At 53.3% G+C, this 21608-nt stretch overlaps 1 protein-coding gene across 7 annotated transcripts in view; it reads right to left on the bottom strand.

The window, feature by feature from the left end:
• The window catches only part of AK8 (adenylate kinase 8), a 147421-nt gene that overhangs the window by 46831 nt on the left and 78982 nt on the right, over positions 1 to 21608 (bottom strand). For 6 of the 7 annotated variants that reach the window (XM_006164314.1, XM_006164315.1, XM_006164316.1 and 3 more), the window contains one exon: positions 14910 to 15051. In XM_006164314.1, coding sequence (XP_006164376.1) covers positions 14910 to 15051 — 142 coding nt within the window. Of the gene's footprint in view, positions 1 to 8789; positions 9333 to 14909; positions 15052 to 21608 lie in introns of those variants that run through there. The other variant, XM_027766637.1, reaches the window with a different exon arrangement.

The raw sequence follows: 21608 nt of genomic DNA, 5'->3' as shown, positions 1-21608 counted from the left end.
GTTCAGTGCTTTATTTATGCCTCAGAGGAAGATGGAAAATTGAAGTGCACTCTGGTGTCTCCGGAAGCCTCCTATGGGTAAAGCAAAGCAAACACGATTTCTCCAAGTCATCTTGGAGGCTCCGTCCTCTTGCCTTTCTCTGGGAAATGAATTTAAGTTAACGGTCGGCCCCGCGCCTACCAAAAATGGGGCCGTCACCATCAGAGCTTGATTCAAATGCCAACTACCCCGGGCTCTGTGCTGTTAAAGGTCACCTGTCACTCTCCACCCGAGGCTGGAGATTGCTTTGGAGCTCTGCTTTGCACACGGAGGACGTGTTGTCGTCCCTACCGTCTTACTTACCACCGCGTGGGCCCAGCCATTTCCGCCAGATCCAACCCATCGGCCCCTAAAAAGAGCTTGGAACCCACAGGGAGAAGAAACTGAGATGCGCTTTGCCAACGAAGAACAGAAAAGCAAGAAAGGGGACAGAGAGAGGACGCTGGGCTGGAGGGGAGAGGTCCTGGCTGTGAAGGTTATCAGGCGCCGAGACAGGGAACTGACAAGGCCAGCAGTTTTCCCCAGTAGACGCGGGACAGAAATGAACGGAGTGTCACTAAGCTACAGCTGACTGCCGCATGGTTCTCCCCCGACGCAGTCACTGCGCAAGTCCTCGGGCGGCCCACACCCATCTCTCCTCTGAGAGTAAAGCCGCCTGGGCTGGACAGTGGCTCCGCGGTGAAACTGATACCCTGCAAGGCTGACCCACTCAAGAAGGCCCCGGCTGCTGTCTGAGACTGCCCTGAGGGTGCCGGACACAGGCGCCTGGATTCGGGGCCGTCTGAAGCTGGGGATGGGTCGCGCAGCATTGAGACTCTGTTGGGGTGTCTCTGTGTCTTTCTGGCTAATGGGATAAATAAATTAACTTAAAAAATAAAAAAAAAGAAAGATGACACCCCCACCGCCCAAAGGAAGGCCCTCTCTCCAGGGCTCCCCTGACAATCTCGCTGTCTACCAGGCCCCACGCAGGGCCCCAGCCTCAGCCAACCGCCGCCTTCTGGGCCCTGTCTGGGAATCCAGCGTACTTTCATTCTCCCAGAGATCGCTGAGGCTGTAGGCAGAGTTCAAAGGTAACGTGCATGGCTGATGCGTTGCTTCAGCAGTAATCGCCCTCCTGCTCTCCAAGGCAGAGACGAGCCCATCACAGACTGCGGCAGACTGCTTTAACCCGGGAGGGAAGCGGGGCCGACCTTCCCCAGGTGCTCACACTCACCCTCGGCCGACTTCCTCTTACACAAACATTGGAAATAAGCGGTAAAATGTCAACAGCCCCGCGGCAGGAAAATGAGGGGCGCACAATCGTTTCCCACTCCGCTTCGTACGTACAGAGGAATGAAAACCTCACAGCTCCTGGACGGTGGGCCGTGGCACCACCATGTTCCCGGCCAGCCCCTTGGGCTCGGCGTCCGGGCACACCTCCTCTGACTTCAGGCCGGGCTCCGCCCCACGCGGAGGATGCAGAGTTAGCGCAGACGGCGCTGGCAGGGCGTGCCATCGCCACGGGGCTGTCGGCTCAGGATTTTGTTCGTTGTTTGTTTAATTATTTGCTTTCTTTAATTATTTATTTTTGAAGTTTTCTATAAGGACGCGTGTGCTCACCAGAGAAGGTTAAAGACTCTCCACCCCATTCCAGGCAGTTTGCTATCCTGCTCCACCACTTCCCATGTCAGGCTGTCGAGGTCCGGGGCCAGGCCAGGTTCCAGACAACTTGGGCGGCCCCTCAGCCCTGGACCTTCCGAAACTATTTAAATGAGGAGCCACAGAGAGCCACAGAACCTAGCTACCACCACCCACCATGCGTGGCTCACCCTCGAGTGCAGCCCTGGCCGCTGGGACCCTGTCTCCTGTCCCAGGAGTCCAACCTTCCAAATATTGGATGCCACTGTGCTGTGTAATCTTCTAAAAGAGCAGAGGACAAGTGATGAAAAAGGCATGTTCTGGGGGCCAGCAGGTGACATGGCGGTTAAGGTGTTGGACTCCCACAGTTGGAGCCCTGGACCTGGCGGTTTAAGCACAGGACCCAGACGTCTGAAAACATGCTGGGCACATGTGTATGTGTCCCCAAAATCCCAAGGGGAGAATGGAGGAGAAGGGATTGCGGTAGAGCCGTCCCCCCAGAGAATGGAGGAGAACGGGGAGAATGGAGGAGAAGGGATTGCGGTAGAGCCATCCCCGTGGAGAATGGAGGAGAATGGGGAGAATGGAGGAGAAGGGACTGCGGTAGAGCTGTCCCCGTGGAGAATGGAGGAGAACAGGGAGAATGGAGGAGAAGGGATTGCGGTAGAGCCGTCCCCCCGGAGAATGGAGGAGAATGGAAGAGAATGGAGGAGAATGGAGGAGAATGGAAGAGAATGGAAGAGAATGGAGGAGAAGGGACTGCGGTAGAGCTGTCCCCGTGGAGAATGGAGGAGAACAGGGAGAATGGAGGAGAAGGGACTGAGGTAGAGCCATCCCCCAGTAGAATGGAGGAGAATGGAGGAGAACGGGGAGAATGGAGGAGAAGGGATTTCGGTAGAGCTGTCCCCTGGAGCGTGACTGCTCACTTTCCCTCCCTGTCTCTCTCTGGTGAGTGCATGTGCGCTATGGCATAAACAAACACAACCCAGAACACACACTCTGTAAAGCTCGGCTCCCATAGAGCTCGCGTGGCTATTCAGGCATCTTGAGTTTCCACTGGCCCTGGCTCCATGGCATCTTGGTTGAAAGGGCAGGACTGTCCCCCGCCCCACCTGTCCCCAGGTGAGTAAGAAACGGAAACACCGTTCTCTGCCTCCTCCCTAACAGCAGCCTGAGAAGCTTCCGCTGGGGGCCGGCTGGGTCGGAGCACCGTGCAGTGGGTACTTTAGAGGACTCGGGTCTGCCCTGAGCTCTCCGAAGCCTTGACCTCCATGGACCAGCATGGAGCGCCCACCACGAGAGGCACACGCTTACCGCATGCAGCCCTGCTAGCGCCGGGCCCTGTGCCAAGTGCCCCCTGTACCATCTCACGTCACCTGGTCCCACTCAATGCCATCAGCGCCACTGTCCTTAGTCTTTAGCTGAGAAAACCGAGGTGCCGAGAGACCAGTACCCTGCCGAGGAGAGACCAGACGTGAGAAGACTGGACCCAACCGCACACAGCCACGTTCCTCGGGCTGCCACCTCCCGTGTGGCAGGACGAGCAGGCCCTGTGCGGGACACCCGGGGTTGCGACCTCAGTCTGTTGACGGTGTCACCTTGGTTGTACACAGCATGTCCCAGCTCTTAAACCCCACCCCACATGTTTTCCTGGACCTGTTAGCCCAGCAGCCGGGGAGGAAGGAACTTATTGCCCCATCTGACAGGGAAGGAGACTGAGGCCGAGGCACGCGAGCCACTAGGCCACTTGGCCAGGGAGGCTGCGAGGCAGGATTGTGGGAAACAAACAGAACTACCAGGGGACCCTGGGGTGCAAAAGTGACAGCCGCCAACGTTAAAGGGACACACGGCTTCTGGCGGGCTGCTCCCACCCCAGTGCATGACTTACTTGCTTTTTTACCCTTGACCCCAGGCAAGGGTGGGACAACGGCCACTCCCTCCAAAGCGTCCAGCTTGAGGATAAAGGCCTCGCACCCGGAGTGGGCATCTGTCTAGGTGCCTGCGGACAGAGCAGGCCCGTTCTGCCTCAGTGCCCCTGCGGCCAAACCAGAACGACGCGGGGACCCTGCGTGGCCAGCTGCATAGCCCGCGAGCACGGGGCCTCCGGATGCGCGATCTGTCTTCCAAAACCGAAAGGCCCGCGCGGCACCAGGCGGTGATCTGTATTCCAGCCCATGTCTGGTAAACTCGCGAGGACGGCGGCGAGTCAGGGTCGCCGGGGTTCTGTTAGCTCAATTAATGAGGAGCAAGATGAGGCTAACGCCGGCTCGTCGGGCGGCTCAGGCACAGAGCTGCAGTAATGGAGTTATTAACCTTCGTCAGCCACTGAATTCTGCCGCTGATTCCAACTCCATTTCCTAGTTCAGGCCTCCATTAATGGGCTGTTTATTATCCCTAATCCACATAAGGATCAGCTGCAGAGATATGAGAGCTTCCTGGAAGGACCAAGTGATAATAGAGCGAGGGGGTGAGAGAGACAGAGACGGGCAGGAAATCCTCTCTATTTTGCATTTTAATTTTTCTTCGGTCCTGTTGCTGCTGCCATAAGGAATCCTGGCAGCATCTCTCTCTGGGCCCCATTAGAAATGGCAAGTCATTAGCCAATGCTTTCATGGCGCCGCTCCCCAAAAGAAACAGCCAACGGAACGCAAAGAAACGCACATTTAGTGGGACGAAGAGCTCTGCATGGAGACGGCACGCCGGCCCGCTCTCCCTTCCCTAACGGACATAACATTCCGCTGCCCGCGCGATCGCGCCCAGGAAGCACAGCCAGCACTTAGCAACACTGCTATGCCCGGTTGTGAATTTCCAGTGTGCCTGTTTCCAGGGCTCTTTCAACAAGGGTGACTTTGACGATTCCAGGGCCGTTCTCCTGCCCCAGGTGTTGCCAGGTGACTACGGGGCCACATCCCAATTCCAACCCAGCCAGGATGTCCTCCATGGATTACAAAGAAAACAGGTAAGCGGATGCTATTAGAGGGAGGTCTTCTACACATGCAGTGTTGCCGGTACAGACTACAAGAGCAGACGCAGCCAGCGCGCCCTATGGTCACCCTCCGGAGTAAGCGACAGTCGTCACTTCGGTCTCTTTACTGAGCGGGGATTCAGAATCACATGGTGACTGGTAATGAATGTTTGCATGCCTCTTGGTGTGTGCACACGTGTGTAGAACATATGTCTTGGGGTGTGGCAGTGAAGCATATTGTGTGAGAATAGGAGAGAAGACCTCTCGTATTGGACCATGCACTTGCCCTGCAGGAAGGACTGGGAGTTACAGGTCCCCATCTGCGATCTGCAACGCACTCTCCAGTTACAAATCGCACACGGCTCCCATTTGAAAGCATTCTCTCGCTTGTACGCGGCCATTCCAGTGCCTCACCCTTCCCACACAGCTTCCCAGAAAGTACACACGCTGGTCCAGCGAAGGCCAAGAAGTGCAGGTCGCTGCCCCCGACAGCTGAGGAGGCAGTGAAGCAGGGCGGTGGTGCTGCCAAGTTAAAGGTGCAGACGTCGTTGCTCCATCTGACAGGTAAGGAGACTGAGGCTACACGTACCTCTTCCAAGCCGGCTGGCCAGCTAGCAGATGAGTGCCGTCGCACTCACAGGACACAGCGTGACACGCTAGCAACTGGGTTCCAGGGGGCTCACAGGTGCATCTCACGGCTGCTGGCCCGGGGCAAGGGCACAGCTGCTTTGAACCCAGGTGCCTCGACTGGCAAACCCTCTTCACAAGGCTCCTGATGGATTAAATGAGACGTGAGGCAGGCGTGCAGTTGGCGTTCAGTGAGGAGCAGGTCTCACCATCCGCGTTCTCCATCACTGCCTGGTGGTTCCTGCGGAAGAGGAGCCAGCCGAGGGAGGAAGGGGAGCCAAGGATGGGAAGGGAAAGGGAAGTGACCTAGGCCCAGGCAGGAGGGGTGGCTGCAGAGCTGTCAGTGGAAAGGAGAAGGGAGGGGTGAGGAAGGAGTTCCTGACAGCACTGGGAGGCCCTGGAGGGAACGCAGGGTCAGCTTCTTTTGGCTGTGGATCCCGTGCAGAGCCTCAGGGCTTATTTTGAGGGCCTGGCCCCAGGAAATCTGAAAAGAAAGCCTCTAGACCCTCTGGCCTGGCGGGCACAGGCTCCCCTGGCCATGCTGGCCGGGCTGTCCTGGGGCTGGACTTTCCTGGCCTGCCCGGCCCAGCGGTGTGTGTGGCCCTCAGTGGCTCTGTGCCCCGGGAGAATGGCCATGTGGGAAATGCCTGCACTGGGGCTTCACAAGGCAGAGAAGCAGTGTGTGTTTAGCAAAGTCAGTCACCACTCCAGACCTGGGAGCCAAAGGCGAAGAGACGAGGTCCTCGCTACCACCCAGGGGTGAGCAAGCCCTCCAGGCTCCTCTGGGTGTGAGTGCACGAGCCATCTTTTTTTTTTTTTTTTGAGATTTTTGCTATAAAGCACGTTGCTCTCCAGAGAGACAGAGAGAGACAGAGAGACAGCGAGAAATCACCACCCCCAGGAGAGATGGCCACAGCACAATCCCTTCTCCATTCTCGGAATTTGGGGCACACACACACACACACACATGCCCGTGCCTGGGGTGAGTTTTAAGCTGCTGAGTCCAGGACTCGAACCATGGTCAACTACGTGGGAGTCCTGCAACGTAACCGCTACACCATCTGCTGGTTTCTGCAACCATCTTTTTAAAAAAGTAAATAAAATTCAAAACTTACCCCACCTCGGAGGAGCCCGTATGTCAGTTTCCAGTTTGCACAAGACGACCTGGGGTGCGAATGAGCTCAGCCATTTTTTAATTTAATTTTTTTTGGAGAGGTCTTTGCTATAAGGTGCATGCACTTGCCAGACAGACAGAGAGAGACAGAGAGACAGAAAGCGAGAAATCACCCCCAGGGGGGATGGCCACGCCACAATCCCTTCTCCTCCATTCTCCTCTCGGGATCTTGGGCATGCATGCACACGCGCCTGGCGTGAGTTTAAGCCACCGGATCTGGGACTCGAACTGCAGTCGACTACGTGGGAGTCCAGTGACATAGCCATTACGCTAACTGCTGGTCCCCACGATACCATTCTTGAGAGGTTCCTTGAGAGCCCTAACGTTCGGTCCTACAGAAACCAACACCAGTGGAAGCCCTGCCTCCATTCTGCTGGATTCTTTCGCCACTGACCCAACCAGGGCCCCTCTTTTTACCTCCTTTTCCAGAGATTTCTTTTCCAGAGAGATCATAACCGAGACCTTGGCTGGGGCAAGAGTTGCAGCCATAGCTCGCAGCTGGCCCCTCCTCGCATCACCAAGAAAAAGGAGGCGCAGAGCCCAGCTCGTCTGATACACTGCCAACCCCGACATCAATCAGAATCCTATACGCTCTGTAGTAAACATTAATTTTAAAAGAAAACACTGTACTACCAACTTGCAGCATGAGATGAATTATTTTACAGCCGGGCAGAGGGCAGCTTTCTGTATGCAGCCTGGGATAGTTCTTTGTTTCTTTCGTCTTCCTTTTTTTTTTTTTTTTCACTATTATTATTACATTTTAACAAACTTTATAGCCCATTTTATTTGTTCTCAAATAACTTTTTCTCCTTCTCTTCAATACATCAATTACTTGGTTTGTTTCCTTCGCTGCCCGATGTTGGAGTCACGAGACGGATACTACTCAGCAGAATATAATTTAGTATTACGTGCCGTGGGTTTACGAGGTAGGAGTCAGACGAAACATTGCGTTTGAACACTATCCATTTATTAGCTCCAAGAAGAGATTTATATCGGCAAGTAGACAATAACTTTGTTTTCTGATAAGCCAGAGGTCTATTTTGTGTCCAACACACAGAATAGCTTACCCTTCCCCGATAACTCTATTTACCAGTGTGAATATATTTTAATAATAAAATTGATATATATGTAAATTTATTTTAATCTAATTTCATCGAACCCTCCTAAAAAAATAAAAACGAGGCTTTGTAGATTGTTTTTATACCTGAATTATAGATTTCGGTGCTGCATTCCCGGATTGAGTCCAGGCTATAACTCTGTCAGAATTTCCTCCTGGTGGCGGAAACAGCAAGCCACAGCTCGCGTGTTTTATAATTGGCATCACCACCAAGCCAGAATTACGGTCCCGGTACTCTTCCCAGGCCGGTGGGTTCCTTTCAGAATATTTCTCTTTCTTAGACTCTATTTAGACTTCAAGGTTTATGGCTACAATTACCTTCTGAGTTAATCATGAACATGTTTAATTGAAAGCTAAGGTGGTGGAAATGGAAGAGACGGAGATGAGAAAGGAGCAAGAAAAATCCACCCTCAGTGAGGGCAGGAAAATCCAGAAGGATCATTAAACAGCAGCGTATGATCAAGTCTACGCGGTAAATAAACATCCCCCGCCCCGCGTGTCCTCTGCTGTGGGGTCAAATAAATTACACTGGCATTATTTACTCAGTCTTTAGAAAGTGATTTTTTACTCCATGGTGAGTGGAGAGGTATTTACTTCCAAGCCTGATAAAACAAATTGGTTCTCGAATATTCTTCGCTGAACGCTTTTGAACACACCCTCCCCGTGTTGGACTGCGGGGACTGCTGGGCGCACTGTGTCTATAAATAAAACAGTCGCTTTTCCTCTCAGGTGTCAGGAAACCAGCCTTATCTCCTCCCCCCACCGAGTCGGCGCCCTGCCCCGGCTTTCTTTAAAGTGACTGTTTTGCGTGTGTCCCTGCCTTCACCAGTGGTGGGAGATGGGTGTTACGGCACCCGCAGAGAACTGAGGTGAAAACAGCCCCATGGCCGTGGCCACTGCTCGAGTCCTAAGTGTAGTCAAGCAGGTTGTGGGGTTAAGACGGCTGGAATTCTGCCTGCCTAGACCTCACCAGATGGGCTGGTCTTACGCTGGGAAGCTCTCCAGCCCAAACTTTAGAGACAGCATGAAATCGGAGTTGAGAATCGAACTGTGGAAGGCCCAGTAGTGTCCACCCAAGCGTCCCCTGCCCAAACCCCAGAACCTGTGGACAGGTTATTTTACCCAGACAAAGGACCTTGTAGGTGGGCCTTTCCATGGCTGAATGATCCTGAGTTATCTGGGTGGGCCCAATCTAACCGCACGGACTCTTAAAATCTCAGAGCAAGATCTGAGCACAGCAGAGGGTGGCACATACAGAATCTTTTTATTTTTCTTTTCATTTGAAGGAATTAAGATACTCTGTTACATTTCAAAACAGACAAATCAAAAAGCGCCAGATCAGTGAGACCCTGTTCAGATCAGTAGGGCTAGGAACAGATTATCTTCTAAATTACTGGCAAGGGGCAGGAAAGAAGCTAACCATCTAACGAGGAAACTCCAAGAAGACACATCCCACAAAGGATGGAAAACAAAGGAAACCATAATGAAACATAAAATAGAGTGGTAAAAGCAAAACTAAGCAGGAAACATGCGAGGAAAAGGACATTCAGCTCCAATAGGAAACATTAGGCTGAGTTTCATTCCTTTCCCAGTGGACACGACGGCTCTGAGCCCGATGTGCACCAGGGTTTCCAAGTAGCTTTTGAGTCGTGTCATCCATGACAAACCAGGGAAGCAAAATAGCCAGCAGTGAAAGTAAGAGTCGTGCAGACACACTACGGAGACAGGGTGTGAATTCCAGGAGACGACAGCTCAATGTCACGCACACACCGAATTTTGCGTCTTCACGAAACCTAACAGGAAAATTGGGAAAGGCAGTTGGTGTAATGGCTGTGTCGCAGAACTGCCACATAGTCGACCACGGTTCAAGTCCTGGATCCAGTGGCTTAAACTCACACTGCACACGCATGCCCAAGATCCTGAGAGGAGAATGGAGGAGAAGGGATTGCGGCATGGCCATCCCCCCTGGGGGGTGATTTCTCGCTTTCTATCTCTGTCTCTCTCTGTCTTTCTGGTGAACGCACGCACCCTATAGAAAAAAAACTCTCCAAAACAAACAAACAAACCTAACGGAAAGATAACAGGACAGGACTTTGAAAACCCAGCTGAGCAACAGGCTGGCTTGGGTGACACTGCAAGACAGTCTGAGACAGCCAAGAATGGCAGCGTGTGCCCATGGAGGCTGAGGCAGAGACACTGCAACATGGCAAGACCGCCTAACATACATTCCACAATGAACGCATAACTGCTAAAAACCTTTATGCTCTAAATAACACAGCAGCAAAACATACAAAGCAATCAGCAGGTGGCACGGAGGTTAAGGTGCTGGATCCCACATGGCCAACTATGGCTAGGAGTCCCCGACCAGCAGGTGTGCATGCCCGAAATCCTAGCAGAAAATGAAGAAGGGACTGTGGCAAGGCCATCCCCTGTGTCCCCTTGGGGGTGGAGGTGGGGGATTTCTTGCTTTCTCTCTCTCCTTATCTCTCTCTCTATCTCTGGTGAGTGTATGTGCCCTATAACAAGCTAAAAAAAAAAAAGGTATATATATATATATATATAAACAAAAACTGCAGGAAACACACACAATAAAAATAAAAGAGACACAGTATTAGTTGGAAATGAACAAATCTTTGAGTCCTCAATTGGTTGATAGATGACTGCCAATAACAACAGCAAAAATGGGCGAGGGTCCAGGGGCCTGATTTATAAGGGTAGTATTCGACCTACCGTGCATGTTTATTTACTTCTGTAACTTTAAGCTAAAAATATGCATTATCTTCAAATACCTATTGAAAATTATCCACAGAATAAGCCATTTCCAACATGTAGAGGCTGTACTTAAACAAATTACCCACACTTTGCACTAAAATAAAAAACTAATAATGAGGGTCGAAATAATAACAACATGATAACTACCTTTAGTTTTTAAAAGTCTTCTAACCAACTCTCAGGGATAGAGAAAACTAAATTATGCCTTCAGAATATCTGAATAAAATGAAAATATGATATAAAAAAATGTAAAATACGGGGCCAGCAGGTGGCACAGTGGTTACATTGCTGGACTCCCACATGACTGATCATGGTTTGAGTCCCAGGCCCAGTGGCTTGAAACTCATGCCAGGAGCGTGTATATGCGTGCCCAAAATCCCGAGAGGAGACTAGAGGAGAAGGGATTGAAGCGTGGCCTTCTCTCCTGGGAGGTGATTTCTTGCTTTCAGTCTCTCTGTCTCTCTCTGTCTCTGTGGCAAAAAGTCAGGCTACTAGTTAAACCACTCCTCCAAACAGAAGCAGATGCAAATATACAAAATTAGTAATAAGGAAAAGGAAATAACCACAGATACAGAAGAAATAGAAACAACTCCAAAGATATGCAATATGCCGACACGTGAGGACGTGGAAAAGAGGGTACTTTTCTTGGAAAAGACCAATTGCATGAGAAAAGAGAAATTTAAATCCACTGAACACCACGAACACACATCAATCAAATTGCTAACAAGCCGTCTCTGTCCCAACGTGCCAGCTCTAAGGAAGTGTTATCCCCAAAGTGTTAAAAACTCTTGCAGCTGCAGAGGAAGACTGAAAACCTATGAAATGATCACATTGCTGATACTAATGCCTGACAAAGCTCCAAAAAAAAGGGAAAGATCTGGCCCCATACTGCCTACACACGCAGAAACACGACCCCACACGAGTGCAGCCCGTCCAGCCCGGTGGTGCTTACTCTCCCAGTGTTGCCACAAAGTACCACCACAAACGTAGCTGCTGGAAAGTGCCCAGCTTTGCCAGCTCGCAGCTTCTTAGGTCAGAACTCACCTCCCCGGGCTAAGATGGAGGTGCCAGCCAGGCTGAGGCTCTCACCCGGGGCTTGCTGGTTGCCACGGGATTCATTTCCCCTCACATGTTCCAGGGGCCCATCTCTGACCCGGCCAAGCCGGGTCAAGCCCTTCTCACAGTAGAACCTCTTCTACTCCCTCCCCGGTCCTCAGCTGGGAGGAAGCCCTGCCTGTAAGGGTGCATGTGCTTGTTCTGGGTCCTCCTGGGGAGTCGGGAGGAACTCTCTATTCTTTTTTAAAGAATTATTTTATTTTTTAAAATGTATTTATTTAAATTTGACCAGAGAGGGATGGGGGAGTGAGACAGTAAGCCACCAGGTCTGGGACTTGAACTGCAATCGGCCATGTGGGAGTCCAGTGCCTTTAACCACCATCCCACCTGCCGGCCCCAGGAACTCTCTATTTTAAGATAAACTGATTGGTAATCTTACTTGTATCTGCAAAGTCATGTAACATAATATTTAGGGCATGACTCTGGGGGGGGGGCAAAGTCACGAGGGTGGAAACTCTGCCTGCCCTGCAGTACTAAGAACGGCACACAGTGGTCCCCGAAGACCGGCAGGCCCAAGCCCCAGGCAGGTGCCTGGGACTGTGCGTAGGACCGAGCCCCGCCTATACCAGATTTTCCTGCACGTATACACCTCTGATGAAGTTTCATCTATAAAGTAGGCACAGCAAGAAATCAACAATAATATGGGACCAGCAGTTAGCGTAATGGCTATGTCGCTGGACTCTCATGTTGTCGACTGCAGTTCCAGTCCCGGACCCAGTGGCTTAAACTCACACTGGGCGCATGTACGTGCATGCCCAAGATCCCGAGAGGAAAATGGAGGAGAAGGGATTGCAGCGTGGCCATCCCCCCGGGGGCTGATTTCTCGGTTTCTGTCTCTCTGTCTCTCTCTGCCTTTCTGGTGAGCGCATGCGCCCTATAGCAAAAAACTCTCAAAAAAAAAAAAAAAAAAGAAGAAATCAACAATAATAAATGAAATGGAACAATAACAATATACTATACTAAAAGTTACATGACTTTGGACTCTCAAAATATCAGACCATGGGCATGGTGGTTGGGGTGCTGGCTCCCACGTGGCCAATCACGGTTTGAGTCCCAGATCCGGTAGCTTGCTTTCTCACTCTGTCTATCTCTCTCTGTGTCTCTTTCTGGTGAGCTCACAGGCCCTGTATCAAATTTTAAAAAATAATAATAATGATAAATAAAATTAAATAATTCTTTTTAGAAATGATCGGACTGTGGTTGACTGCAGATAGCTGAAACTGCAGAAAGCACACCCACAGGTAAGGGGGCCCACAGCCCCGTGACCACCACACCACTGCAGGGACGGAGGCCGATGGCCTGTGAGGAAAGCTAACGGAACTCACAATTTTGTTTAAAGATGCCGAAATGGTCTTTATAAAATTCAACACCAACTCCCGACATTTACACCATGGAGCTATGCTTCTTTACCTTTGTAAAACTGTACATGCCTCAAACCAAAAGCCAGTATCGTTTTAATGGTAACCCCAGAACACCCTTCGCGGAAGGGTGTCAGTAACAACCCTGCTCTGTAAGTACAACACGACGAGGTTCAGGGTGAAAGGAAAGTGCCAACAGTGACAAGGCCGGGGCCGAAGGACAAACGCTGTTAGATGGCATGAGGGTCCACCTGAAAGGCCTGTAAGGGTCAGCTGGGAAGCTTCTAGAAATGGTAGGAGGGCCAGCCAGGTGGCATGGTAGTTAAGGTAGCTGGATTCCACACCAATTAGGTGGTTTGAGTCTTGAACCAGGCGGCTTGAAAAGCACGCCGAGCACGGCATGTGTGCCCAAAGTCCTGAGAGAACGGAAGAGAAGGGATGGCTGTGTGGCTACTCCCCCGGGGAGGTTCCCCACTTTTCCTCCCTCTATTTCTCTCTGTGTCTCTCTGGTGAGTGCACATAGGTATAGCAAACTAGAAAAAAAAATGAAAGAAGTAAAGAAGAAAGAGAAAGAGGAAGAGTAAGAGAGTTCTAGAAGGAGGCTAGAATGTAGAGTAAGCCAGAATCAATGTGTTTCCTCTATTCCTGAAAACCCCACTCAGAAAATAAAATGGGTCAATTAGAGCAATAGACAATACGTTACCTAAAAGTACACTTAAAAAGAATAAGCCCAAGAAAGTGCTGACAGTAGCAGGGGTAAAGACCGGCCTCCTCACGTCAGACCACAATAGGTCAATTCAGAATCCAAGCTAAAGTTTTCATGGCAGTTTCCCCTTCTACGCGGTAACAGTATTCTAGTGTCCACTTGAGATAATGCACATGTGAGACAGACAGGAAGGAAGAGTAACGAGGGCCTGGTCTTGCACTGAGCACTGACGTGTAGGGCCAAGCGCGAGTGTAACAGCTCCACCATGGAGAATGACTGCAGGAACAGGCCTCAGAGAACAACAGGCAGTTCAGAAATAGACCCGAGCACGTCGGGAGCCTGGACGTGCAGGCGGACAACGGTCCGGCCATACATTAAAACAGAGCACGGACCACGGCCTGCAGCAGCCTCCCTGGGAAGCCAGACCACAATCGCGGCAGCCACCAGCCCCGGTGGCCGGGTGTGCTCTGCCCCGGTAGCACCTGACACTGGGTGACTTATAAGAAGTCAGAGGTTTATTAGTGAAACGTGCAATCCCAATGTCTGGGAAGTCCAAAGGGTCATGAAACAGCAGGAGGCCGGGCTTTCAGCAGGGCAGTGTGGTCTGTACCCGTGTCTCTCTTCTTCTGGTCTAATTTCCTCTGCTTATAACCCCACCGGAGCTCCACTGGGGGCCCTCTCTTCCAGTCTTACCGTTCTCAAAGGCCTTCCCTCTCTGGGGCACCAGGAAGGGCTTAAGCTCTCATTTTACACCCTTACGGTGTGGGAGGGGGGATATCCAAACTATAGCAATCAGTACCCGAGAGCTTCTCATTTGTGCTACCGTTTCTGAGGCAGGACCGAGCAGAGAAAGCTAAATACGCTTCCCCCAGCCAGCATCACAGGACAGTGCTTCTGTGAGCCAACCCACATCCCCACACCAGCGGCCCCCGATCAGCACACACCCAAACGGAAGCCTTTCTGCTCCCTGTCCTGCCCGCCTCAGCATCTCTGCCAAACACCAAGCTGTGGTGGCTACATTGTTTTGAAACAAATGGTTAATTTTTTAGGGAAAAAGACTCATTGCATGTCCACATCAAAGTAACATCAGCTGCATCAAGGATTTACATGTGAAAAATGAAACTGTAGAAATAGTAGAAGAAAACATTAGTCGATTTGCACAACTACCCCACAAGGAAGCAGGGTCTTATGGATGAGGAAGTGAGAATTTGAGAGAGGCAGGATTTGAACCCAAGCCTGATTCATTATTCACAAGGCAGATGGGGGAGGGTGAGTGTGTGTGGGGGTGACCAAGACTTGCCACTTGAGCACACACGGAGGCTCCTGCACACAAGGCCATCAAATGACCCTTGGCATAGTCCCTGGAGTGAGGGTGTCCAGGGGTGTGGCTGAGCAGGGAGCTTCAAGGGACAGCCTACCTGTTGGGGTGGAAGCCCAGGCTCTTCAGTAAGTGCGCCTGGTCCAGGTCCCGCGGGAAGCTGTGCAGCACCCACCCTTTCTGAATGCAGTCCTGCTGGCTGAGCCGCTGGGTCAGCACCTTCATGACGATGTTGTCAGGGACTGCAGAGAGAGGGGAGGGGACGGTGAGCTGCTGCTGGTCCAGGCCCAGGGCCTGTGGGCCGCCAACCCTACTTGACCGTAGACTGAGCTGGGTAAGAGGAGCCACCCAGAATCACCTGGACAGGGCTCTGCACATCAGCTGCCAGGTCCCTCCGCAGTTCCAGGGACGGCAGAGAGACTGCAGCCAGAGACGGGAGATGTACCAGGTGACCTTGACCTTTCCATGACTCAGGCACGATAGCACCCTGCGCGCAGCCGGGGCAGTTCCCAGCCCTGTGCTGACACATGGGGAGGCAGCTGTCCCCACTCAGGCTGTCAGGTGTCTGTCACAAAATGCCACACACCGGGGGGCTTAGAAATGAGGCATTCCTCATGCCGTGGAGCCTGGGAAGCCTCAGATTAGGGCGGTGCAGGCTGAGGGCGGGCATGTCGGCCCTGGACGGTGCTTTCTTGCTGTTCCCTCCCTGGGCAGATGCTGGGTGAGGGGTTCTCCCAGGGGTCTGTTTCATTAGGGCATTAATCCATCCATGAAGGCCCCACCCTCACGACCTAAGCACCTCCCAAGGCTGCATCTCCTATCCGGTCATCTCGGGGCTTAGCTTTCACCACGGGCATTTAGGGGAGCACAGACGTCTAGGTCAGAGCATGATCCTACGACCCAGTTTTTGCAGCAAACCCTTTTCACAAAAGCGCAGCAGACCCCAGCTGAAATGTCAGCTTCCTTAAACAGGAGCACGTAGGTGCCCGCTCTACTCGGCTACCTCGAGAGCCGGCTTCCTTCCCCACTCCCTGCTCCGCTCCAGGGTGTTAGAACCGAACCTCAGGAACCGCCGCTCACTCTTACACAGCCGTGGGGAAGCCTCTGTCCACATTATGGCAACTGACATTCCCTGGAAGCCGAACCTCTGCCAGGCGCACTAAATGCCCTGCGTTGCTAACTACCAGTGCCACGTTCTAGCCGCTGGCACTGCATTTCCCACACTTTGCACTCACTTCCCAGAAATGCTTGGTAAATACTACCATTGTTTACCGTGAGAGTGCCCCCAGTGCAGCCGTGCGGCCAGCGGCCGGCTCCCCGGAGTACAGGGCCAGGGAGCGTGGCAGTTCCCCCAGAAGCTGCGTGGCTCCCCTCCTGCTGACCACCTGGGGCAGGCCAGAGGGTCAGTGCTCCCCTGAGACCTCCCAGGGTGGCTGGGGGTGAGAGAGGCGGAAATCACCACCCGCCTCCTCCCTGGGATGACCACCCTGCCACCAAGAACCACACCTTCCTGGTGGTCTGCCTCCCTGCATTCGTCCATTCTCACACCTCAACCTTTCCTCCAGTCCCCAGGAGAGAGCAGAGGAGGGACTTGGCTGTAAGGAGAACAAGCCAACTAACGCGGGCGAGAAGTTGGCCTCACTTCGCCATCTCTCCTCCCCAGGGAAACCTGTGACTCACTAGCGCTCTGAGGATAGTCTCCACAGCGGGCCTTGCCGACCGAAGCCTGCCCTCCTCCTGGGTGCGCTTTCACACCCCCTTGTTTGGCCCCTCATCTGGGGGCCTCTCCCCAGGGACACGCCCTCGCCGGGCTGCACCCACAGGTCTCATTGCCCCTCACCAGCCAGCTTTGTGACCCAGGGTCATTCTCTCTAGGGGCTCCTTGTTTCATGTCTGGGTGCCAGGGGAGCCCCCGTTCCTCACTTTCCCTCACCTGGCAAGGAGCCCGGCTCATCGCAGGTGTGGACAGCCAGCCAGGAGGCGTCCCTTCCTAGAAGCTTCTCATCAACCCACCAAATTTATCAAACCAGCTCGACCAGCTTCGGGGAAGTAGCGGGTAGAGAGGCAAGCACACGGCGTGGAGGGCTGCCCGCCGAGGTCTGTCCCGCATCAGCCTCTCTCCGAGCCTCGGTTTCCTGTCTGCCCAAACGAGGTAACAGGAGGCACCGCGGGGCGGGCACCACACACAGAGTCCCGGCAAGTGGGAGACGCGGCGAGATGGCGTCCGTGATTTCACTCAGGAGCCGCGTTTTGGGAAATAACGCTTCGGGCATATTTCACGTTTCCCCAAGGTCAGGGCACCTGGGCAGATTGCTGGCACCTGGCGCAAAGGATGACCAACCGCAAACAAGCCCCAGAGTGAGAGACCCCCGGAGAGAGTTAAGGGTCTCTGCCCTGAAGGCATGTGTTTACAGGTTGGAGACCTGCCCCCCCCAAGTTCTTTACATTCCAGGGTGACAGTCGGGAGGGACTGGGGGCGGCTGCGTGCCTAGAGTCGGAACGGTGGAGTTCCTGCCCCATGCTAGGCCCCTGTCCACCAGGGCACATCCAGGCCTGTCCACCTCGCCCGTGGGGAACCGGGAGGAGAGAAGCCAGCTCTAGGAGACTGCTAGGAGAGTTTAGCCGTGTAGCCCGGTAGTTAGGGAAGCCAGAGGGCACTTCGAATCCTGGCTCCCACGCAGGTGTGTGTGCGTGCGTGCCCCAAATCCCAGCAGGGTGGGGGAGTGGCGGGGAGGGACTGTGGTGCAGCTGCCCATTAGGGGAGCTTTTTCCTTCTCCTCTCTCCCTCTGTCTCTGGCTCTCTGGTTCAGAAACACTGTGCTTTCTGTCAGGATAAATAAAAACAGATGGAAACAATGTGGGTAAACTCGCCATAGAATTTTCCAGCCCGGGTCTATCTCAAATAGCCACAGACATTTTCACCCAAATAAAGAGCTAGTAACTGAGATCAAAATAAGCCTTTACCAGTGAGTCGCCCAATAGTTACTGAACACCTAGGCTGTGCCAGGCACTGGGGGTGATCTGGGACACACGGCAAGCAAGACAGCCAGGGCCCTGCCCTCCTGATGTCTCCGTCTAGTGGGGACGACAGACAATGCACAGAGAAGTAGCCACTTCAGACCATCACAGCAGACCACGGGCTCTGCTGGTCTCGTGTCCAGCATGGCCGCCGTGGATGTCCATTTGGTTGAGATATGACTGGTGGGCCCAGCTGATCCCCAGAACCTTCAAGGCCCTGGTGTTCGGGGTCAGGGCTATTTGGGATTGCTCTCTGCCATAACGGGGTCTTGCTCAGAGCCAGCTGCACCCCGGAGAGGGGGGCGGTCTGCCCCTGAACCACTGCCTGTCCTGAGTACCCAGAAGGCCAACCTGTTGGCCTCCTCTTTTCCAAGCTGAGAAACAGAGGCCCGAAAGGTCATGACTTAGATGACCTGCCCAAGATCATCAGCCAATTGGTGACAGGGCCCTGCCTCTAGCCCATAATGCCCCCAAAACATTCTCATTGCGTAGTGGCCCTGAAGCCCCTGCGTCTCTCACTTCAGCCACTTATAACCCAATAAGCAAATTTTCTCAGCTTTTCCTTTGCCTGTTAGTTGACAAAGATTTCTAGAGTTGACCTAACAGAAGAGGCCAAGGAAGTTAGAGTAGAGGTGGGAATTAGGAGAGTTTGGTTAAAGGATACAAAGTTCCAGCTGGAGGGGGGAGTAAGCTGGGGCTCAGCACAGTAGGCAGTTAATGTAACAATCATGGATCTTTCTCCTATGTTTCAGAAAAGCTAGAAGAGAGGATATTTTTTTCTTTTTTTTTTGGAGAGGTTTTTGCTATAGGGCGTGTGCGCTCGCCAGACAGACAGAAACAGAGAGACAGAATGCAGGAAATCAATCCCCAGGGAGGATGGTCATGCTGCAATTCCTTCTCCTCCATTCTCCTCTCGGGATCTTGGGCACACACGCATACGCGCCTGGCGTGAGTTTTAAGCCACCAGGTCCGAGACTTGAACCGCGGTCGACTACGTGGGAGTCCAGCGACATAGCCATTACGCTAACTGCTGGTCCCTAGAAGAGAGGATTTTGAATGTTACCAACACAAAGAAATAAGAGATGTCTAAGATGATAAATTAAGTACCCTGGTTTGATCATCACACATTGTATATGTGTATTAAACCATTATGGCATACCCCATAAATATCTACAATTATCTCTCCTTGATTTAATATCACAGTCAAAACATCTTATTATTGGAACTTGGAAAGAGGTCTGACAGAATATGAAGAAACTTATATAATATGATCTAGTTTATTATTTTTTTAATTTTAAAAAAGTGATTCATTTCTTTATTCTGTGGAGGGGTAGAGAAAAAAAGCATCCCCAGCAGGGTCTCCATGCCTCCATCCAGCCAGGGTCACGTGCACACGCATGCAGCATCCCCAGCAAGGTCCCCATGCCCCCCTCCAGCCAGGATCACGTGCACACGCATGCAGCATCCCCAGCAGGGTCCCCATGCCTCCCTCCAGCCAGGATCACGTGCACACGCATGCAGCATCCCCAGCAGGGTCCCCATGCCTCCCTCCAGCCAGGATCATGTGCACACACATGCAGCATCCCCAGCAGGGTCAGAGAGGGGCTAGGCCCTGAACCCAGGACCTTTCCATGGTGCGCGGTTGTAGTCCCACTGCACCACTGCCTAACCCAGGTCTAGTAGCATATACATACATGCGAATACTTAAAAGACGTGCATGTACTGCACACACACGTCCTCATGCGGACAGAGAGGCGTGGCTGCCCTCGATGCTCGCGAATTAGCCCCATCCCTCTGCTCACCGAGCGCAGGTCCTGCTCAGGGAGGGGACGAGGACGAAACTCAATACGGTACTGTCTGCAAAGGCTCGAGGGTGCAGAGGGACACGCTGTCGTGGCAGAGGTAGAGGAGGCCACATCTCCGAAGGGCTGAGGATGACAGTGAGCCCCCGAGTCCCACCTCGAGTCAAAGCCCTGTCCTCGGGAGTCAGGCAGACAGACTCAGATTAGCACCTCCTCAAGGACACGCCACGAATGTAAATGAACGGTCCCTGGTGTGGTATTTTTGAACGGTCCCTGGGAGAGCGGGGGCCCCCAGACAGTCCGGCTCATGGCTGTACCCCACCCCACACAGGGCCTGGTACGCGGGAGGCGCGTAGGCCCTCTGCGGGTGAGTGCATGAATGAACGCTGCCCTCGCCGAGCCCCAGGAGGCTCTTGGGTTGCCGAGGTGTCCGTGGGCAGAGGCCGGAAGGACATCTCACCAAGCACCAGGGCAGGCCCTGTGACAACAGGCCTCCACCTGAGAGAGACACGTAGCAGCCACTCTGTGTGCTGAACCCGAAGCCAAGAACGTGTGCGACGTCGGGGACGCCTGACGGGGTCTCTCTGGGTGGAGGAGTGGCTCGAGATGACTGGGGCGGCCATGGGCGTCTGGGGGCTCGTCCACTGGCCGTGAGGGCCTGCAGGTTCATCACTCACTGCTCTCTACTCTGTGTGTGTTTAAAGTTTTCCACTAAGGAAGTGAGGTTTTTATAATTGCTGTTTGTTCTTTTTTTAAAGAAAAACGATTTCGTGTCTAAGGGAGACTGAAAAGGCCAACACAAGAGCCCGTCCTGGTGGGCCATGTGCAGGGCCCAGGGGTGAAGAGCGAACCCCAAAGGCCCCAGCTTTAGTGGCACCCCACCCAGCCCAGCCCGCGTCTCCTGTCCTGGCTTCTTGGGGACTCTGCCTGGTTTTACTACCCTGCCCCTTTCTGCAGGCTGTCAGACCCCACATGGTCTGAGCGGCCAGTTCTGTGAAACGTGGCTTCTCCCGCCCAGATCCCGCCCACGGTGCCCCGCCGGAGTTGAAAGCCCCTGATAATGCTGTGGGTTTACCCTCCACCATCTCTCCGATAGGCTCCAGCGTGGTCTAAAGCCTTTCACCATTAAGTCAGACGCCTCTGGCTGGATTTCCAGGCTTGACAGTTAAATCCACGCCCTTCTTACTAGCGGCTGCCAAGGGCTACCTCTCCGGAATGCCCTATCAACCCTAAGTTTAGCAAAGTGCGAGATATGAGTGTCCCATTATTTCATAAGGCCACAGCACATGGCTCCCCCCCCCCCAAAACCCGCCGAAAGCCCCCCCCCAAGATCTGCTGTAAGAGATGACAGTCTTCCAGAGGACCTCGAGGTTATTGAAATCTCAGGCCTCTCACCACCTGCTCTGCGTGTGCTCGGTCCAGGGGTTGATGGGGAGCCCAGCCCCACCCCAACTGGCCCAGACGACGGGAGAAGGACTCCTGTTTAAAGGCCCAGGCCCCACACCAGGCTCCCTCCTGCAGCTTCGCAGCTTCGGACAGAAGGCACCAGCTCCAGTTGGGCCACCCTGAGCTGGAACCAGATGGGACTGACCCCTCCAGCCGCACAGATGACTCCTGTCACCCTCCATCGGGTCCTGCTCAGAAAGCAGAGAAGAGGGGAGGGAAGAGGGGAGGTCCTGGAGAGAGCCCCTGGGGACATAGCCCTTCCTGCTGGGCCAGGCTGTGCTGGCCTCTAAGCTCAGCAGACTCTGCCACAGTGTCATGGCTCTCCGGGCCTTCCGTGGGCGTCCCTGTCCCTGAGCCAGCTCAGTTGTGGGGGGCAGGGCTGCGGCCGCGTGAGGTTCTTGGGAGTTGATGCGGAAAGGAAGGACCGAAGTGGAGGAAAGCGAAGAGCGCCCTCAGCCGGTGCCGACAGGTAAGAGGCCGGAGGCTCATGCCGGGCTCCCAGGAAGCCAGAGCGCCCCTGGCCCGGGAGCAGA

Source organism: Tupaia chinensis, unplaced genomic scaffold (genome assembly GCF_000334495.1).
Source record: "Tupaia chinensis unplaced genomic scaffold, TupChi_1.0 Scaffold143602_1, whole genome shotgun sequence".
NCBI classification, from domain to species: Eukaryota; Metazoa; Chordata; class Mammalia; order Scandentia; family Tupaiidae; genus Tupaia; species Tupaia belangeri.
The sequence above is the reverse complement of the archived record's forward strand: the minus strand, read 5'-3'. Positions and strand labels throughout refer to the sequence as shown.